Genomic DNA, 16,995 nt, shown 5'->3' on the forward strand with positions numbered 1-16,995 from the left:
CCACCACTTTTCTACCATCACCACCACCACTATCATCTCTACAACCACTTCACCACCACCACCACCACCACCACCACCATTATTTCCACCACATTTTTTTTTAGAGGAAGTAAAATTCATTAAGAATATTAGAAGATACAACATAGCGAGGGCCTGTGATAAGCAATCACGGACCACAAAATTAGGGGTTACAAAGTAGTATGGAGAATCATGGTGTCTTAATTCCAAAGAAACCCAAATGACCAAGATCCTCATGGGGCCACTTATCCGATGCAAATACCCGTATCTCGCTAGTGAATAAGTTGGTGAGTCTAGTCTAGGTTTGATGATTCTCCTTTGAATTGATTTCAAACCTGTTTAATATAGATCTACATAACCATTCCACTGCCACCACTTTTCTACCATTACCACCACAAATATCCATTACCATTGCTATCACCACCATTACCACCACCATTACTATCATCACCATTGCCCCTACCATTATCACCGTTACCACCACCACCACTGAAAAATCTAGAACACACCCCCAAGGAAGGTGAACACAAGGCTTAACGTGATCGTGGTTCAATCTTTTCTCTTGACCTACATCCACGATGAAGGAGGCTAAACTATTTTCCCTCCCACTCACGGTTCCCAAACGGCAGACCTTGACACATATACAGTTTCCTATTTACATTAGCTACATCATAGAAAAGATAATCAATTAATTATGTACACGATTATCTTTACAATGGAAATACAATCTTCATCAAATGGGAAAGACATGTAGCAGAGCTTTCTTTTCTTGACCTATATCCTTATCTTTGCCTGGATTTCTAGATTCTTCTTGAGCTGATTCTTTAGATACTTCTTGGATTTTGGAGACTTTCGATCTTGAATTTGATATCTCTTGACAACCACTACCATTACCATCACCACCTCCATCCATCATCACCATTACCACCACCATCCACCACTGCCCCCATCTTAATTACCATCATCACCATTATCCATTGATCTTTTTTTTTTTAATTCATTATAATTTAAAAAGTTGGTGATCTAAACATTCACAAATTTTCATGCGTTCTTGAAGTTACTCAGAAAGTCATGTATTGGAGTCTTAGGAACATCAAGGTGTCCTATGTTTTGAATGCGAATCGTATAAAATGGTGGGTGACATTAGCAATGTCGCTCACCAACCACAACCACTAATTGTTGGGAAAAATCATGTGGACCTACATATGACAAATCATACATTATAGGTTGTCTATGGTTTAGGCCCTCTTTATGTGATCTAATTTGGTTGGGCCATGTGATATCTCATATGGTCTTATTATGTGAAGAGACCTCTTATGCCTTATCTGTTATTTTCTGATTCTATGATAGGCTGAATTAAAAAAAAAACTCTCAGTTGATTACAAATTAGATTATGATCCCCAAACCATATATATATAGTGGTTTTCTCTCTTTAGACTTCTCATTTACTACAAGAGAAATTAGTCTCTCTCATAAGGTTTAGAGAAAGGAAAATGGCTATATATACAGGTTCTGGAAGATCATACCCGTCAAAGATTTGTCGGAGCACCAATAGATTCAGGTACACTTTCACATCAAGTTTTAATTTATGTTTTGATTTTCAACGATTTAGTGTGAATATCAACTTCGGTCCTTTTAGTTTTTCGGTGGATTTCAATTCCAACAATTGGTATCAAAGTGATCATATTTCCGTTGAATCGTTGAAAAAATATGATCTTATTGTTTATTCTATTTTTTTTTTGTTTGGGGCGACGATCCATCTTGGCCAGCGTCGGGGCGGAGGAGGATCGATCAGCCCTTCTCACGTCATTTGGTTATGCCCAGACGTAGGGAGGGCCGATCGGCCCTCCTCTTTGGGGTTTTCAGATGAGCAAGAGGGTTGTTCGGCCTTCCTTCATTTGAACGCCAGATCACCGCTGCCAGCAAAAGGGGCTTTCTCTTATTCAGGCTACCGGATGAAAGGGGTCATTGGGCCCCTCTTTTGTTGTTGATTGGATGAAAGGGTCGTTCGGCCCTTCCTCGATTTTCTTTGGTTTGATTGGACAGGAGGGTCGATCAACCCTCCCCTTGCCTTCTCTTGCTCATCGAGAGGTTGCTGCCGTCCAGACCATTGTTCGACCATAGGCAAAGTTTTTTTTTGCCAAATGAGGGTGTCATCCAACCGGTTTGTCAAAGGAGTTTTCATCTGATTTGATCACTGAACGAGAGCTTGTTGCTCAGTTCGCCGGATGGCGGGAGGGTGAATGCCTGTTAAGATTTGATTGCACTGGCATTCAGGGCCGATTTAGACCATCGTCGGATGCTTTCGGCTTGCCAACAACTCATGACTATTTTCGAGTGTCGTCGGGATTTACTTTGACCCTCCACCGATGATAATCAGTTTTTGGATTTCGTCCTTTGCCGATGGTATTTTTCGGTGTCCTATTCGATCGTGTGTCGGTCGGAACCAACGATTGTTCTGGATTTCCAGTGAGGAGTTCAAATGGATTAACCAGTCCAACCTTCATATAATGCAGTGTGACCCAGGCCAATTCGGCCAACCCGAGTGATTCAGCATTGTATCTTTCTGCAGACTGGGTTGGACTTTTGGTACAGGGCTGATTTGGTGACCCTTCAGTGTGCTCAACAAGGACTAGCCAGTTCTGTTGTTTGGCAGTCCAGTTGTGTTCGCATTGATCGTTTTGGTCCAGTGTGTGCTGGGAACTGGCTTCACCTACAACCCATACCAATTCGGTGCCCAGTCAGGTACCAGACCGGGTGTGGGTGCATTCGGGGTGATAGGAACCTGGTGACCCAGTTCAGTCAGATCCTATTTAAGGATCGAACTGAGTCAGGTGTGTCTGAGTGCAGGTCGGGTCTAGTTAGACCCGACCCATTACTAAGACCAGCACCCAACTTTGTTCTACTGGGTCTGACCCGATCTGGGTCAAACCTACTTTGGATCCCGCAAGTAGGTTCGACCAGGCCCAATTGGCCGGACCTGTGCATTATGCCTTATTAAAAAAAAATATTGAATAAGGATTTTTTATAAGGCTATTTGGTGTGCATCATGGGTCACTTTGGTGGGCCTATTTTTGTTACTTTTCAGCCCATGCACATTATTGTGTTTGCTTTATTTTTTATATGCATTAATCAATGTATTTGAACATTGGTATTTATATTTATGTGTTCAATATTCTAAACTGGATTGATTGAATCAATACATTGTCAAAGTAACCTTTGTTGCGTAGATTAGTTCATTCTGAAATATTGTGATGTTTATATGTTTGCGATTCATGCGAATAGTGATCGGCCAAAATGAAGATTACTATTTGGCTGAACCCAAATATATACTTTCAGTAATAAATATGGGATAATTATATGGTTTTTCATATGAATAACGAGTCGGTCCAAAGAAAGGCTCGTTGTTTGACAGGACTGATTATCCATGTTTGATTACTGTATTGAGAGTACCACTTACAAATTGATATTTTTGTCCAAAGACTAAATGTCAATGTTGTGTTGGGTATATTGTGATGGGGTTCACCACTATTTAAATATGTTATTTTATATTAATGCATGTAAAAATATATGTTAATCGTGAGCTTGTTTATTTTTTATTTAGTTAATACCTTTGCTTCTATGATATCTGTAAATATTAATTATATCCATGTTTTAAGCTATTCCAATTTTAAAAGCTGAAAAGAAAATGTTATGACTGTTCTTGGATGTATGGATTTGAATTTTGCACTACGATAAGATCAACCACCTGCACTTACAGATAGAAGTTCTACTGAGGATAAAAGGAACTCCAAGCGGCGAAATCGATCTAATCGCATGAGTCTTATGATCATGAAACATGCAATTCTTGAATTCTTTAGGGGTACTATGTCGAAAGAGGTGAATGTCAAATGTTTCCTTAAAGAAATTGAAAAGCATTTTGTGAAAAACAAAAAGGCTGAGACAAGTACCCTTCTTTCGAGTTTTGTCTCAATGAGGTATAAAGGCAAAGAGAATATTAAGGAGTACATTATAAAAATGTCCCATCTTGCTTCAAAACTCAAAGCACTAAAGTTAGAGTTGTCTGAAGACTTATTCATGCACTTAGTTTTGATATCCCTTCCTGCACAATACAGTCAGTTTAAGGTCAGTTATAACTGCCAGGAGGAAAAATAAACTCTTAATGAGCTTATTTCTCATTCTGTGCAAGAAGAGGATAGGATAAAGCAAGAGAAGTAAACCATAGACAACCTATAATATGTGATTTGTCATATGTAGGCCTACACGATTTTTCCCAACAGTCTCCCACTTGGGCCATATATGTAACCTTATAATCACACATTATAACCCTATGAGCTCAAAAACATTGTCTTATCAATTGACATCTCTACCAATCTGATCCATTGATTATGTCAACATAGAACCAAAGCGGTCTTCATTACAAATAATATAATTGGAGCCATCAATGATCATGTATATTGACGTAACCAAATAACATGAATCAAGTATGAATGTGAAGCATAAAAATTACATGTAATGTGATCAAACATGCTTATTTTTAATTGGTCCTTAAACTTTAGTGAAATCACAACATATGAGTACAGAATGAAACTGAAACTTTAACTTTATTATGAAAAACTTCATCATATCATAGAACATCCAAATACAAACTCCCACTAAACTAGCATATCATAAAATGATAAAACACCCGTTCGAGCAGTATGCTCATGAAAGACCTTAGGTGGCAAACCTTTGGTAAGCAAATTCATAATTATGGAGTTTGTGCCAATATATTCTATCAATATCTGATCATTTTGTACTATTTCTTTAACAACAAGGAACTTAATATTAATATGCTTTGACTTTGTGAAACTCTTGTTATTATTGAAATATAGCACTGTTGAATTATTATCACAAAATAATTTTAGTGGTCTTTCAACATTATCCAAAATCTACAGCCCCGTGATAAAATTACGTAGCCATATTTCATAGTTAGATGCCTCATAATAAGCTATGAATTATGCTGCCATGGTGGAAGAAGCAATGAGTATCTGCTTCAGTTGGGTCATGTGATATCTCATGTGGTATGGTCTTATTATGTGAAAAGACCTCTTATGTCCTTATCTGTCATTTTCTGATTCTATGATGGGTTAAATTAGAAAGAGACTCTCAGTTGGTTACAAATTAGGTTATGGTCCCCAAACCATATATAGTGGCTTTCTCTCTTTAGACTCTTCATTTATAACAAGAGAAATTAGTGCCTCTCATAAGGTTTAGAGAAATAAAAAGGGCTACATATACAGGTTTTGCAGGATCATACCAGTTAAAAATCTGTCAGAGCACCAATGGATTCAGGTACGCCTCTGCATCAAGTTTCAGTTTATGTTTTGATTTTTAAAGATTTAGCGTGAACATAAACTTCAGTCCTTTTAGTTTTTTGGTGGATTTCAATTCCAACACTAATCTCTGCCCCCCTTTCTATCTAAGTGAAACACAAGGGGGGGGGGTTAGTGGTTGTAGTTGGTGCTAATGTCACCCGCAATTTTATACGATCTATTCTCCCTTGTTTTATATAGGTTGGAGAGTCCTAGGTGTGTCATTGCTAACTCTATTTTACAGGTACCTCCAGAGATCATTCCATTAATCAACAATCAGACTGGATCTTGATCGTCCTGGCTTGTCAAAGTGGATGTGGATTGATTCTTTCTCTGTGTGTTCTGCTTGGGAGCTTCAATGTGAAAAAGGTAGAGTGTTCACAACTTACAAGCTCATATGGTGTAAGGATGCAATTCCTTGGGTATCTTTAACACTATTTTGCATTTCAAAATTGGCTTCTAATGCATGAACAACTACATCAACTGAGGTTTGCTTTCCCTAGTAGACGTGTGTTCTATTTACAAGTAGAAGAATCAAGTTTTCATTTATTTTTCAAGTGCCCTGTGGCTAGAGTAGTATGCAAGAGGGTGACAGGGCATTTTGGTTTGAGGTACGTGCGTTGTTCAAAGGTGGAAGTGGAACTGATAAAATGGGGGAAGGAACAAATATAAAGACAAAGGGGTTCAAATAGCTTGGATTTTGAGATTCAAAGTATCATCTGAAAACTGTGGCAACTGAGAAATAGGATGACTTTTGCTGGGCTTCAGCTTCAGAGTCAGGGAGTGGTTCATGAATGCATCATTAGAGTTTGGGAGAAAGTTATGAAAAGTTTGCAGCATTCGATTCACCCAATTGTTGTTTGGTGGAGATCATTTGATCATTGGAATCCCCCATCACTAAAATTAACTTCTAGTGTGTTTTTTGAAGGGTGGCAAATGGGTTATTAGATTAGAGATGCTCGAGGATGATCACAAGGAAAATAAAGGAAAGAAAGAAGAAGAGGCTAAATTACGTGGCTAAGAGGTGGCACACCTACATCCACAATCCAAACTAATACTCACCTTAGCACCGGTGAGAGTAATTAATAGTAAACTAGAAATTACAAGCAATATTTACATATGGCAAGTTTTTTAGGAGATTCTTATCAACATAACCAAAAGATCTCCTATATCAAAGGCATAAAATCGAGATTACAATTTTGCCTAATCAGCTTTCCAATTCAACGAACCAACTTTGAATCTAGATCTTTTGAATAAGATTCACTCTTATCAGTCCCCCTTAAACTGGATAATAGAAAGTTCCATAGGCAAAGCTTGGTCCTTAGTTTTTCAAACTCTTTTCTTAGGTAAAGCCTTTATGAGAATATCTGCAACTTGATTGCATGACAAAACATACTTAGCTTCCAGGGATTCCAACACCACTTTCTCCTAACAAAGTGGTAGCTGATTTCAACGTGTTTCATTAGGGAATGAAAAGTTGGCTTGATAGTCACTTGAAGAAGAGATAAATTATAACAGAACAAGATGAATACCAATATCTCTTAATATAAAACTCAACCATGTCAACTTTGCAATAGCTGAAGTCATCGTCAGATATTCTACTTCAGAGCTTGATCGAGCCACAATAGGTTGTTTTTCGATCTCTAGGAAATATAATTAGAACCCAAGAAGGTACAATACCCTGATTAAGATCTCCGAGTGAGTGGGCATCTAGCCCAATTAGCATAAAAAAAGCATATAAATGAATTATAGACTTATCCAATAATGGTGTATCATACTCAAGGGTGCCATGAACATGCCTTAAAATTCTTTTTACCATTTGAAAATGAAAATTTGTGGGATTCTATATAAACTGACTTACATAGTTCACACTGAAAGAAATATCAGGACGCGTCAATGTAAGATAATGTAATCCCCTAACCAAACTTCTAAAAAATGTAGGGTCAACAAACATTTCTTCTCCATCCTTAGTGGGTCTTAAGTTTGAAACCATAGGAGTAGAGACTAGACATGCCCCAATCATTTGAGTCTAATCCAAGATCTCATAAACATATAGTTTTTTGTTTAAAAATAATCCACCTTCAAACTTATGAACCTCAATACCCATAAAATCATGCAGAAGACCAAGATCCTTCATTGAAAACTCTTTACTAACATCAACCTGAGCAACAACTTGATTTTCACTGATTTCTTTAATGTTATACATGGTCTTAGTCTTGGGCAATTCATCATTCTCCTTGTTTGAAAAACTTATTTTCTGTTCATGACTATTCCAATAAGAAAAAGTCATCTCATTATTTTGAGAAATCAAAAATAGATTTCTAAGTTTTTCATATGGAAAAAACATTCGTAAAAAACCTGGCAGATGGGACGATACAAATATATGTATCCTTTATGTTGTTCTCCATAACCCAAGAAAACACATGGAAGCGATTTGTGTTCAAATTTGTTTTTATTATACTCACATAAAAATGGGAGACACCTACACCCAAACATCCTCAAGCATCCATAATTAGGTTTCTTCAAAGCTCAAAAGGGGATTTTATTTTGAGATTAGGAATTGATAAACAATTTATTTAACCAAATTGCAGTGAAAAATGCTTCCACCCAATATCTAGCAAGAATATGACTATGAAACTTTATAGTCAACCCTAACTCCATAATGGACCTGTGTTTCGGGAGTCTTAAGACATGCCTTGATATGATTTATTTCATGCTTCTTAACGTAACACTCTAGTTCTTTACTATTGAACTCACCACCTTCATCTAACTGAAATATCTTCAATTTTTCTTAAACTGGTTCTCAACCATCTTATGAAATTTCATAAACTTTGAGAACAAATCATATTTGTCTTTCAGCAGGTAAAACCATGTGTATCTTAAAAACTCAATGAATATTGCATACAAATGAAAGTTTTCATGAACTACTTATTTCAATATCACCATTCTTATTAAAAAAATTGACTACCTACATATGAGAGTGCTCAAGCCCCTGATGCCACACCGTTTTATTCACCTTCTAAAATTGAGTAGAGAAAAAAACCTACTTGAGTTTTTGTTTAAGACCTAAAGATCTCCCATCCTACTACCTATTTTTATCACTTTGTTGCTGAGTTTGTCCTTGATAAAAAAAATAGAAGATGAGAATTTAAACAAATACGACATATCTAATGTCAATTGACTCATAAAAATTAAATATTTCTTTATTTCAGGGACAACTAGAACATCATCTAACTCAAGAATATGATGACGAAGATTTAACTTAATTGAATCCACATGAGTAATATATAATTTAGTTCCATTCCCAACCATGATTTTTTTAGACCCATAATAATTATAAATCTTATCTAAATTACTTGGGTCTAAAGTGGTGTGGGTTGAGGCTTTTGTCTCAAGAAATCATGCATAATCCTATCCATCAAAAATATTTATGGCAGCAAGTGCCTCAGGAACATCTTTATCTTGAAAACTTGGTTAAAACAAAACCAACAGTTTATAGCACGATGATTGGGTTTGTTATATATCTGGCATATAACCCCTTTGTTATTATTGATTTTTCCTTGGTTATTTTTAGTTCCTGAAATTCCTACCTCATCATTCTTTTGGTCATTCTTAGCTTCAGCATTTGCCAGATTATTGGCCCAACTCATATTCTGACCGACCTGAGTAAACTCCCTAACTCTAGAATTGAACTGTTGGTTCTTATTATTCCACCATTTTTTTTATAATCCATTTTTTGACTAACCTAAGCAGAGTGATAATCAACACCTTCTTTTGCAGCATTAATGTTGTGTCTAGTCTCATAGCTATGCAGAATAGCCACTACATCCGAATATGGTGGGGTTGGAGGTTTAAGCATGGTGGTAACAAACTAGTCATAGCTTACACCTAATCCATTTACCCGCCAAAAATTTTTGTTGCGGTCATCAACAAGTTTCTTTATTGAAACAAGTTTATCACAAATATTCTTGAAAATACAAATATAATCATGCATGGATAAATCATTCTTAGGATAAGACTGCACATGTTGGATAAGCAGGAATTCTTATTCCTTGGATTCATGAGCAAAAGTTGTTTGGAGTCCAACGACAATTCCTTGGACCTCATCAGCCATTGGTTCTGTAATCCATCCACAAAGAAATCTGTTGGATTTTCTTCAGGCAATAAAATCTGGATTCACAGCACCACCTCCACCTTCTTGAGACTTCAAGTATTAATCAGGCATGGGATACTCTCCATTGATAAAGCCAATCATGTCTTGGCTTTTGATAAGCCTTAAAAGTTGAGTAGTCTTGTTGCATTCATTCAAGAATGCAATAGAGGAATAGGTAGTATAAGGAAAATGGGGAAGATGGATGTTGATTCAATAAAGGTAAGAAGAGGCAGACTAGGGGATCAGAGAGAGAGGTTAGTTTGGGTTAGTTGGGTGAGAAGCTTGAGAGGTTAGGGAGAGGTTGAGGATGGATAAGAAGTAGCTAGGGAAGCTAACAACCTAAGTTTAACTCTTCTAGAGTAGGGCACAATAGCATACTCTCAAAGAGAATTCACAAGTGAATGCTCTCCAATTGCATTAAGTAAATCAATAAAACAAGTGTCAAAACACTTGCGTTAGGCCTTATACATCCCTCCTAACTACCCTCAATATATTGATATTATATTTAGGTTATCCCAGCCTCAAGTGAATACAAAAGAACATAATACAAGTAGGAATTACAAAATATGCCAGGCTGCCCATGTAGGAGCCTATAAACGCTAGTGGATTAGTGTAGAGATGCGTGCGACTCCCATATTTGTCCAATAATGTTGGCTAAAAATAGGTGCATGCATCACTTTCATAAGATAATATTCATGTGGTTCAACTTAATAAAGATAAAGTTGATCACATTAAGGTTAAGCGGGTAAGGGTACTTGGGAAAAATTGAGGACGAGTTATGGTTAGTAATGATTACAGCCAAAACCAAACAAGATGCAGAGAAGACAACAACAAAGAAACAAATAATCAACAGACCAACTACCATAGTCGATGCTCTGATATCATCACAACAAGAAAAATAAAGGAAAGAAAAAAGAGGCCAAATTATGTGGTTTGGTGATGGCACACCTATATCCACGCTCTAACTGATACTCACTTTAGCACAGGTGAGAGCTATTATTAGTAAACCAGAAATTACAAGCAATATTCATAGATTGTAAGTCTTTTTAGGAGATTCTTATCATCGTAACCAAAAGATCTATATCAAAGGCATAAAATCAAGATTACAATTTTGCCTATTCAACTTTCTAATTCAGCGATCTTATCTTCTCCTCATTTCCTTCTTTCAAACTTTCTAAGGTCTTCATTTTGGCATCATCCCGAACAAACTTTGGATATGGATATTTTGACTAGCAATTCTGAGCATGATACCATAAAAAATATTTTCGAATATTGAAAAAAAGACTTTTTCTATTTCAAAAGTTTTTGAATCTTTTTTAACCACAAATCAGTTTTTGTAGTATTTGTCTTATAAAATAACATCCTCCAAATATTTTTCATAAAAAATTAGAGGTTTCAAGATTTCAGCCAAACAAAAATTACTTTGATCCAACATCAGAGTGAAAAGTTAAAAGCAAAACAAGTCAAGTTTATGAAAAAACTATTTTAAAAAGTAAGACCCACTTTAAGTGTATTTTTTACCAATCAAACGAATGATTTTAGTGTTGAAGTGGATTTTGTAGAGAATGATGTTAGCTTTTCAACACACTAAATCATATATCAATCTGACCCATAGTTTGAGAGAAACACCAAAAATATTGAACATTGTTAAGTATTACAAGGGCACTTGCTGCCAGATACATGTCGATCCAACCCTCGGTTTGAGAGAAACACTGAATCATGTGCCAATCTGACCCACAGTTTGAGAGAAACACCAAAATTATTCAACACTATCAAGTACCACAAGGGCACTTGTCACTACACATTTGTCGACAAGTGTAGAATTTGCTGCTAGATATGTGGTGGCAAGTGTGACACTTGCTGGTGGCAAGTGTGACTTGTGTTCACATATATGACGGCAAGTATAACAGTTGCCACAAGATATATGAAAACAAGTGCCTTGATTTTGCCCCCTTTTTTGCCTTATGTGTGCTTTTAAGGGCAGCATGGGAAGGGGCACTTCAAAGCATAACGGCATGGGGAGGTTCACTTCAAAGCATATAAATACCCTCACTCATTTCACTCTATCTTTCATCGATCTTTGAATCATTTTTAATCTCTTCACTCTTGAGTGCCTCTCCTTGGGGATTTTCAGGGTTTTTATGTGGATTATTGCTCTCTTGAGATCGATTCACTTTAGGTTCTTCCAATGTTTTTCTTTTTTTCTCTCTCTCTTTTAAAAACCATCACCAATATTAAGGTGCTGCCCAAAAGCTTGGATCAAGTCAACCTATGTGTCCTTCACATCTGAGGAGGGGCCTTGAGGTAAATTCTAAACTCTTGTTAAATTTTGTTCAATTTTCATTAAGGTTCTATTTTGGAGTTGCTTGGAGGTAGCTGAGGAGGGAAGTATGTAATCGACAAATCTCATGGATTTGGTACTTTCTACTTGCCTATTTGAGAGCACCATCAAAATTCTTGAAAGCACTTGCCAAATCCATTTTGAAGTTGTTTTGGATGATGTGTAGATAAAAAATCATCTCCTCTTCCTATCTTTCTCCTTTGCTTTCAAAAATTTTTGTCTTGTGCGACAATTACATAATAGGATTACAAAGAAGTTTTAATAGTTTCTCTCATGAATCAAAGCGTACTAAAAGAAATACTTGCTTCTCATCTTAGATGAACCATTCATATTGAATAGCCAAATGTTGAGAATCAAGTTTGACTATATATGGAAGATAGTCACAATTAATATATTAGCAAAGTGTTAACATATGTGGTTCTGCTTTCTAGATGGTAGGCATATCACAGTCATTTTTTTGGATTTTCTTGATAAGGTGAAAATTTCATTTCTTGGTTTTGCATTCTTTATATATATATATATATATATATATATATATATATATATATATATATATATATATATATATATATAAAAGTGTGTATATATATATATATATAAAAGTGTGTATATATATAAGTGTGTATATATATAGAGTGAGTGAGTGGTAATTGCTTAATCCCATCTGTGCTTAATCAAAGGTACATGCTCTGAGCGTCCATCATGCACACGTGGATGCTCAATGATTTTCTTTTGCAAAAAAAAAACTTTTAACGATACTTTTGAAGTGCTGCTAAAAATAATAGGATTAATGCTCGTTGTGCCCTCTTACTGAGGTATACTCAGTTTTTTAAATGTTGCACTAAGAATCACCCATTTCAGTTTTTTAAATGCTACAATGAGAAACGACTCCTACAAAAAATTGTTGCACACAAACGCCTCTTCAAATAAACTATTGTTGCACACTGGTTCACTTACCTACTCTATGTGTGTGTGCAGTGCACTGATGATTCCTATTCCAATCTCTCCATCATTAGAAAAATTGGTAGAGTTATTAGGCTCAATAATACGAAAACCCATGGTTTTTTATTTCATCCTCTCTCTCTCTTTCTCTCTCTCTTTTGCTTGGATGGAGAAGGACAAGAAGAAAGAAAAAAAATAGGCAGATTTAAGAAAAAAGAACATGGAGAAGAAGGTCGACATTAGACCATGTTGAATCCATCCATGAGGTTAAATGGAGAAGAAGAAAATATGTTTTATTCAGATTCCCAACATTTGGACTATGTTGAATCCATCCATGAGGTCGGATTGGGTCAATACGACTGTTAGGACCTGATCTCCCATGGAGAACAATCATATAGATTCTGGCAAGCTAGATATAAGGCACAACTCCAAAGAAATGCACACGCCATGAGCAGAAGGGGCATGCAACGTTGGGGGAGAAAGAGAGAGAGTCGTCTCTCCTGGTCGGTTACATAGGGAAGCATAAGGTGGATGGGGGTCGACGGTAAAGGAGACAGAAAAGGCATTCCCTCCAGGTCGATGATGAACATGAAAAAAGAGGCGATAGAGAAATATGTTCTCTTAAAAAACATGAACATGAACATGAACATAAACCAAGAACAAAGCTTAGAAAAATTTCTTAATAAACTTTATTAAAAATAAACTAAGCAGGGTACATATATTTATAGATTTGCAAGAGGACAAAAGAGTAAAAATACATACATTTCTCACTCTAGAGAGGACTCTAGAGGCATCCCAGCCTGAGCAGGTTTCTCTAGGAGTCCTGAGAGAAAGAGAAAGTCCCTCTACCCAATCCTAGCTGGGTGGGTCATGTCTGAGGCTAATATGGTTGGTCAGATCCGGAGCAAGAAAGGGTCTATAACAAACCACCTCTCTCAAACTCACCTTTCCCTTAAGGCGAGAACTTTGAGCACTGAGTTGTTATATGATCCTCTTCTTTTCTCAATCTCGTTTCACCTTATAGGTTATGGGTTCACAATATGAAATCAAATCTCAGGGTTGCTTTGTAAACTGAATGAACCAAGCAGGATCTACCCCAATAGGAGTATTGAAGCCAAAAACATTCTTTTTTATTCAACCAAAGCCATATGAGAGGCCTTCAAAGTGGAACAGGTCAAACGGATCTGGAGTGATTAATTGATACAAATTATAGATCCATTTTAAAGGAGCTTGATCTGGTCCATATGAGTTGAAGATATGGAGCACCTTTGGGTTAGATAATATGAGTTTAAGACGAGTTTGGATTTGGTTAGAAAATTGGACAGTAAAGGGTTTTAGGATTGGTTTTAACAAGCTTAGGTTTAGGTCCATTTTAAGGTTTACAAGGGTGAGGATATGAAAGTCCATAGTGGGTTTAGGAGGGCCCAATATAGGATATTTGGATTCAAGATAAGAGTTTGGATCCAAATCTTCTTTAATTGGATTTGGGTCTTGAGAGAGGTCATGGATGTGTTTTAAGGGAGGGATGTCTGGATTGGGTTTCGATTAATTTCTTGGAGATGCAAGAAGCACCAGAATATCTCATTATCCTCTATTGAAGCTAAGTATCATACAATGATTATGATAACCATATAGCTTATATGGCTAAGAAATCTTCTTAGAGATATGGGTGTAATCATCTTCAACCCTTTGAAGATGTGTTGCGATAATAAAAGCATAATTTATATTGCAAACAATCACACCTTTCATGAGCAAACAAAGCATATTGAGATAGACTGTCATTATATATGGGATTGGTGTGTTTCTAGGCTTATGTTAGAATTTTTTGGGCAAGGGTAGACTCAATTAGTCAAGGTATAAGTCAAAGTCAAACTTGGGTAAACAAGTTACAGGTTTCTGATAAGTTTCGGTAGAAAATTTAGTGTGCCAAAATGACACCATAGAAAACTTCTAAATTTGGAGGGATTAATCTAGACATCTAGGACTAGCTGCTGTTAAAATTTTAGGGCCAGAGAATTAATATTTTGGAAGACATGAATAGGACAAGTGACAATTTTTTAGGGTTTTCTGCAAGCAGATTGAGTTTTGGTTCAGAGAAACGCGGATTGAAAACTAGTTTCTCAAAATTGAAACCAATAAATTCTGAATTTCTGTGGGTTGAATTTAGATATCCTAAGGTAGGCTGAGTTAAAATTCCAGACCCAAAGGCTCTGCGATTTGGGTTAGGCGATGATGCGAAGCCTGATGAAAAAGTGGTTCCTATAATGAAATACACAATACACAAGTACAAGCCACTTAAGGGCAAGAACAATATATATGAACAAATATCACTTATGAGTCTAAATACAAAACTCAATCACAAATACCTCGTATGGGCAAGAACAATACATAAAAAATATATGAATTTATTGGATAATTGCTTGAGAACAAGCAAACAACAAGAAGGGGATTACTCCCCTTTATATAGAGAAGAGAGGTCATATAGAGCTCTTGGGAACTACCCCAACAACTAAAAATATAATTGTTGAGACCTTGGGAACCACCCCAACAACTATATTTATAATAGTTGGGGAAGTCCCAACAACTCTAATGGCTAATGACCATTATGTCCTTAGCTAAAACTAAAAAGACAAAAATAGAAAATAAAATATAAAAATACTAAAGTGCCTCTAATTGGCATAACCTATTACACAAAGTGAAGTGACAATAATACTCTATTATACACCTATATATGTACAATTTAACACCCACTCAAACTTACAGTATAATCACCAAAAGTTTGTCAAGTAAGAAATAAAAATGAAGCACCTTTGTGAAGAAGTTGGCTAACTAAAATTTGATGCTACATATGACCCGATGATAGTCTTCTTAAGATATTTTTCACGAACATAGTGGTAGTCCATCTCGATATGCTTAGTCCTTTCATGAAATGTGTGGTTGCCAGCTATATAAATGGTGCTCTTGTTATCACAGCATAACCATGAGGGTGACTTCATTAGTACTCCCATATTTTTTAATAATCATCTCAACCATATAATCTCGGATGTTGTGGTAGTTATGGCATGATATTTAGCTTCAATTGATGACAAAGAAACTTTTTACTACTTCTTTCACTTTCAAGACACCAACGCGTCACCTATAAAGATACAAAAACCAGTGGTTAAGCATCTATCATTAGGATCTCTTCCCAATTAGAATCAATATATGCAATTAATTCAAGAGAAGAAAAAGAGGACAAAATAATTCTTTTAAAAATAAAATTTTGGAATTATCTAACAATACACATAACAACACTTATGTGAACAGTAGTAGGAGAGTGCTGAAATTGACTTGTATGAATAATATGAGAGATATTAGGTTGAGTAACGGTCATGCAGGTAAGAGCCCCAATCGTTTGGCAGTACGGAGTGGGGTCATACAAGGGTGTCCCATCATCAATTTTTATCTTGGCATTGATAATTTTAGGAGTATTCACCCTCTTCTCATCTGAAATGCTCGACCTGTCAATAATCTCAATAGTAAACTTGGATTGAGTTAAAAAATATCCCCTAGCTGAGTATGCTACCATAATCTGTAAAAAATATCTAAGAAAGCCTTGGTCAGTCATTTTAAAATTTTGTTTCAGAACATTTTTATTATGAATAACTCTACTCCAGTAATGATCATGGCATCAACATAGAGAAGAAGAATTACAACACCTGCATCAGAATGCTTAACAAATATAGCAATGGTTGATATAACATGATTTAAAATCAATATTAAGCATAATAGTACTGAAACAATCATATCAAGCTTTGAGGGCTTTTTTCAAACCATACAAGGCTTTATGAAGATAAAGAACCTTTCATGTAGGAATCTCATATTCTGGCAGAGGATCCATATACACTTCTTTCTTTAACTTAAGATTCAGGAAGGCATTTGTAACATCCATTTGGTAGATATTTCAATTTCTAGTGGCAACTACAACTATAAGAAATCTAACTATGGTCATCCTAACTACATGTGCAAACATTTCATCATAATCAATTTTGTATTCATGTGAATATCCCTTGGCAACAAGTCTAGCCTTATATCTTTCTAAGGAATCATCACTCTTACTTTTTACTTTATAAACACACCTATAACCTATGAATTTTTTTCCTCATAGTAAATCTTCTATTTTCCAAAAGTGAGAGTTTTCTAAGGCT

The 16,995-nt window shown here is 36.0% G+C and overlaps 1 protein-coding gene across 1 annotated transcript in view; it reads right to left on the reverse strand.

Moving 5' to 3' along the window:
- Positions 1 to 404: 404 nt before the first annotated feature.
- LOC149816948 (uncharacterized) overlaps positions 405 to 16,995 on the reverse strand; it is a 29,784-nt gene continuing 13,193 nt past the window's right edge. Inside the window, exon 2 of the mRNA XM_089986989.1 lies at positions 405 to 516. Within this exon, the coding sequence (XP_089843115.1) occupies positions 405 to 516 (112 nt within the window). The remainder of the gene's footprint in view (positions 517 to 16,995) is intronic.

This window comes from Nuphar pumila, chromosome 14 (genome assembly GCF_984573655.1).
Source record: "Nuphar pumila chromosome 14, dmNupPumi1.hap1.1, whole genome shotgun sequence".
NCBI classification, from domain to species: Eukaryota; Viridiplantae; Streptophyta; class Magnoliopsida; order Nymphaeales; family Nymphaeaceae; genus Nuphar; species Nuphar pumila.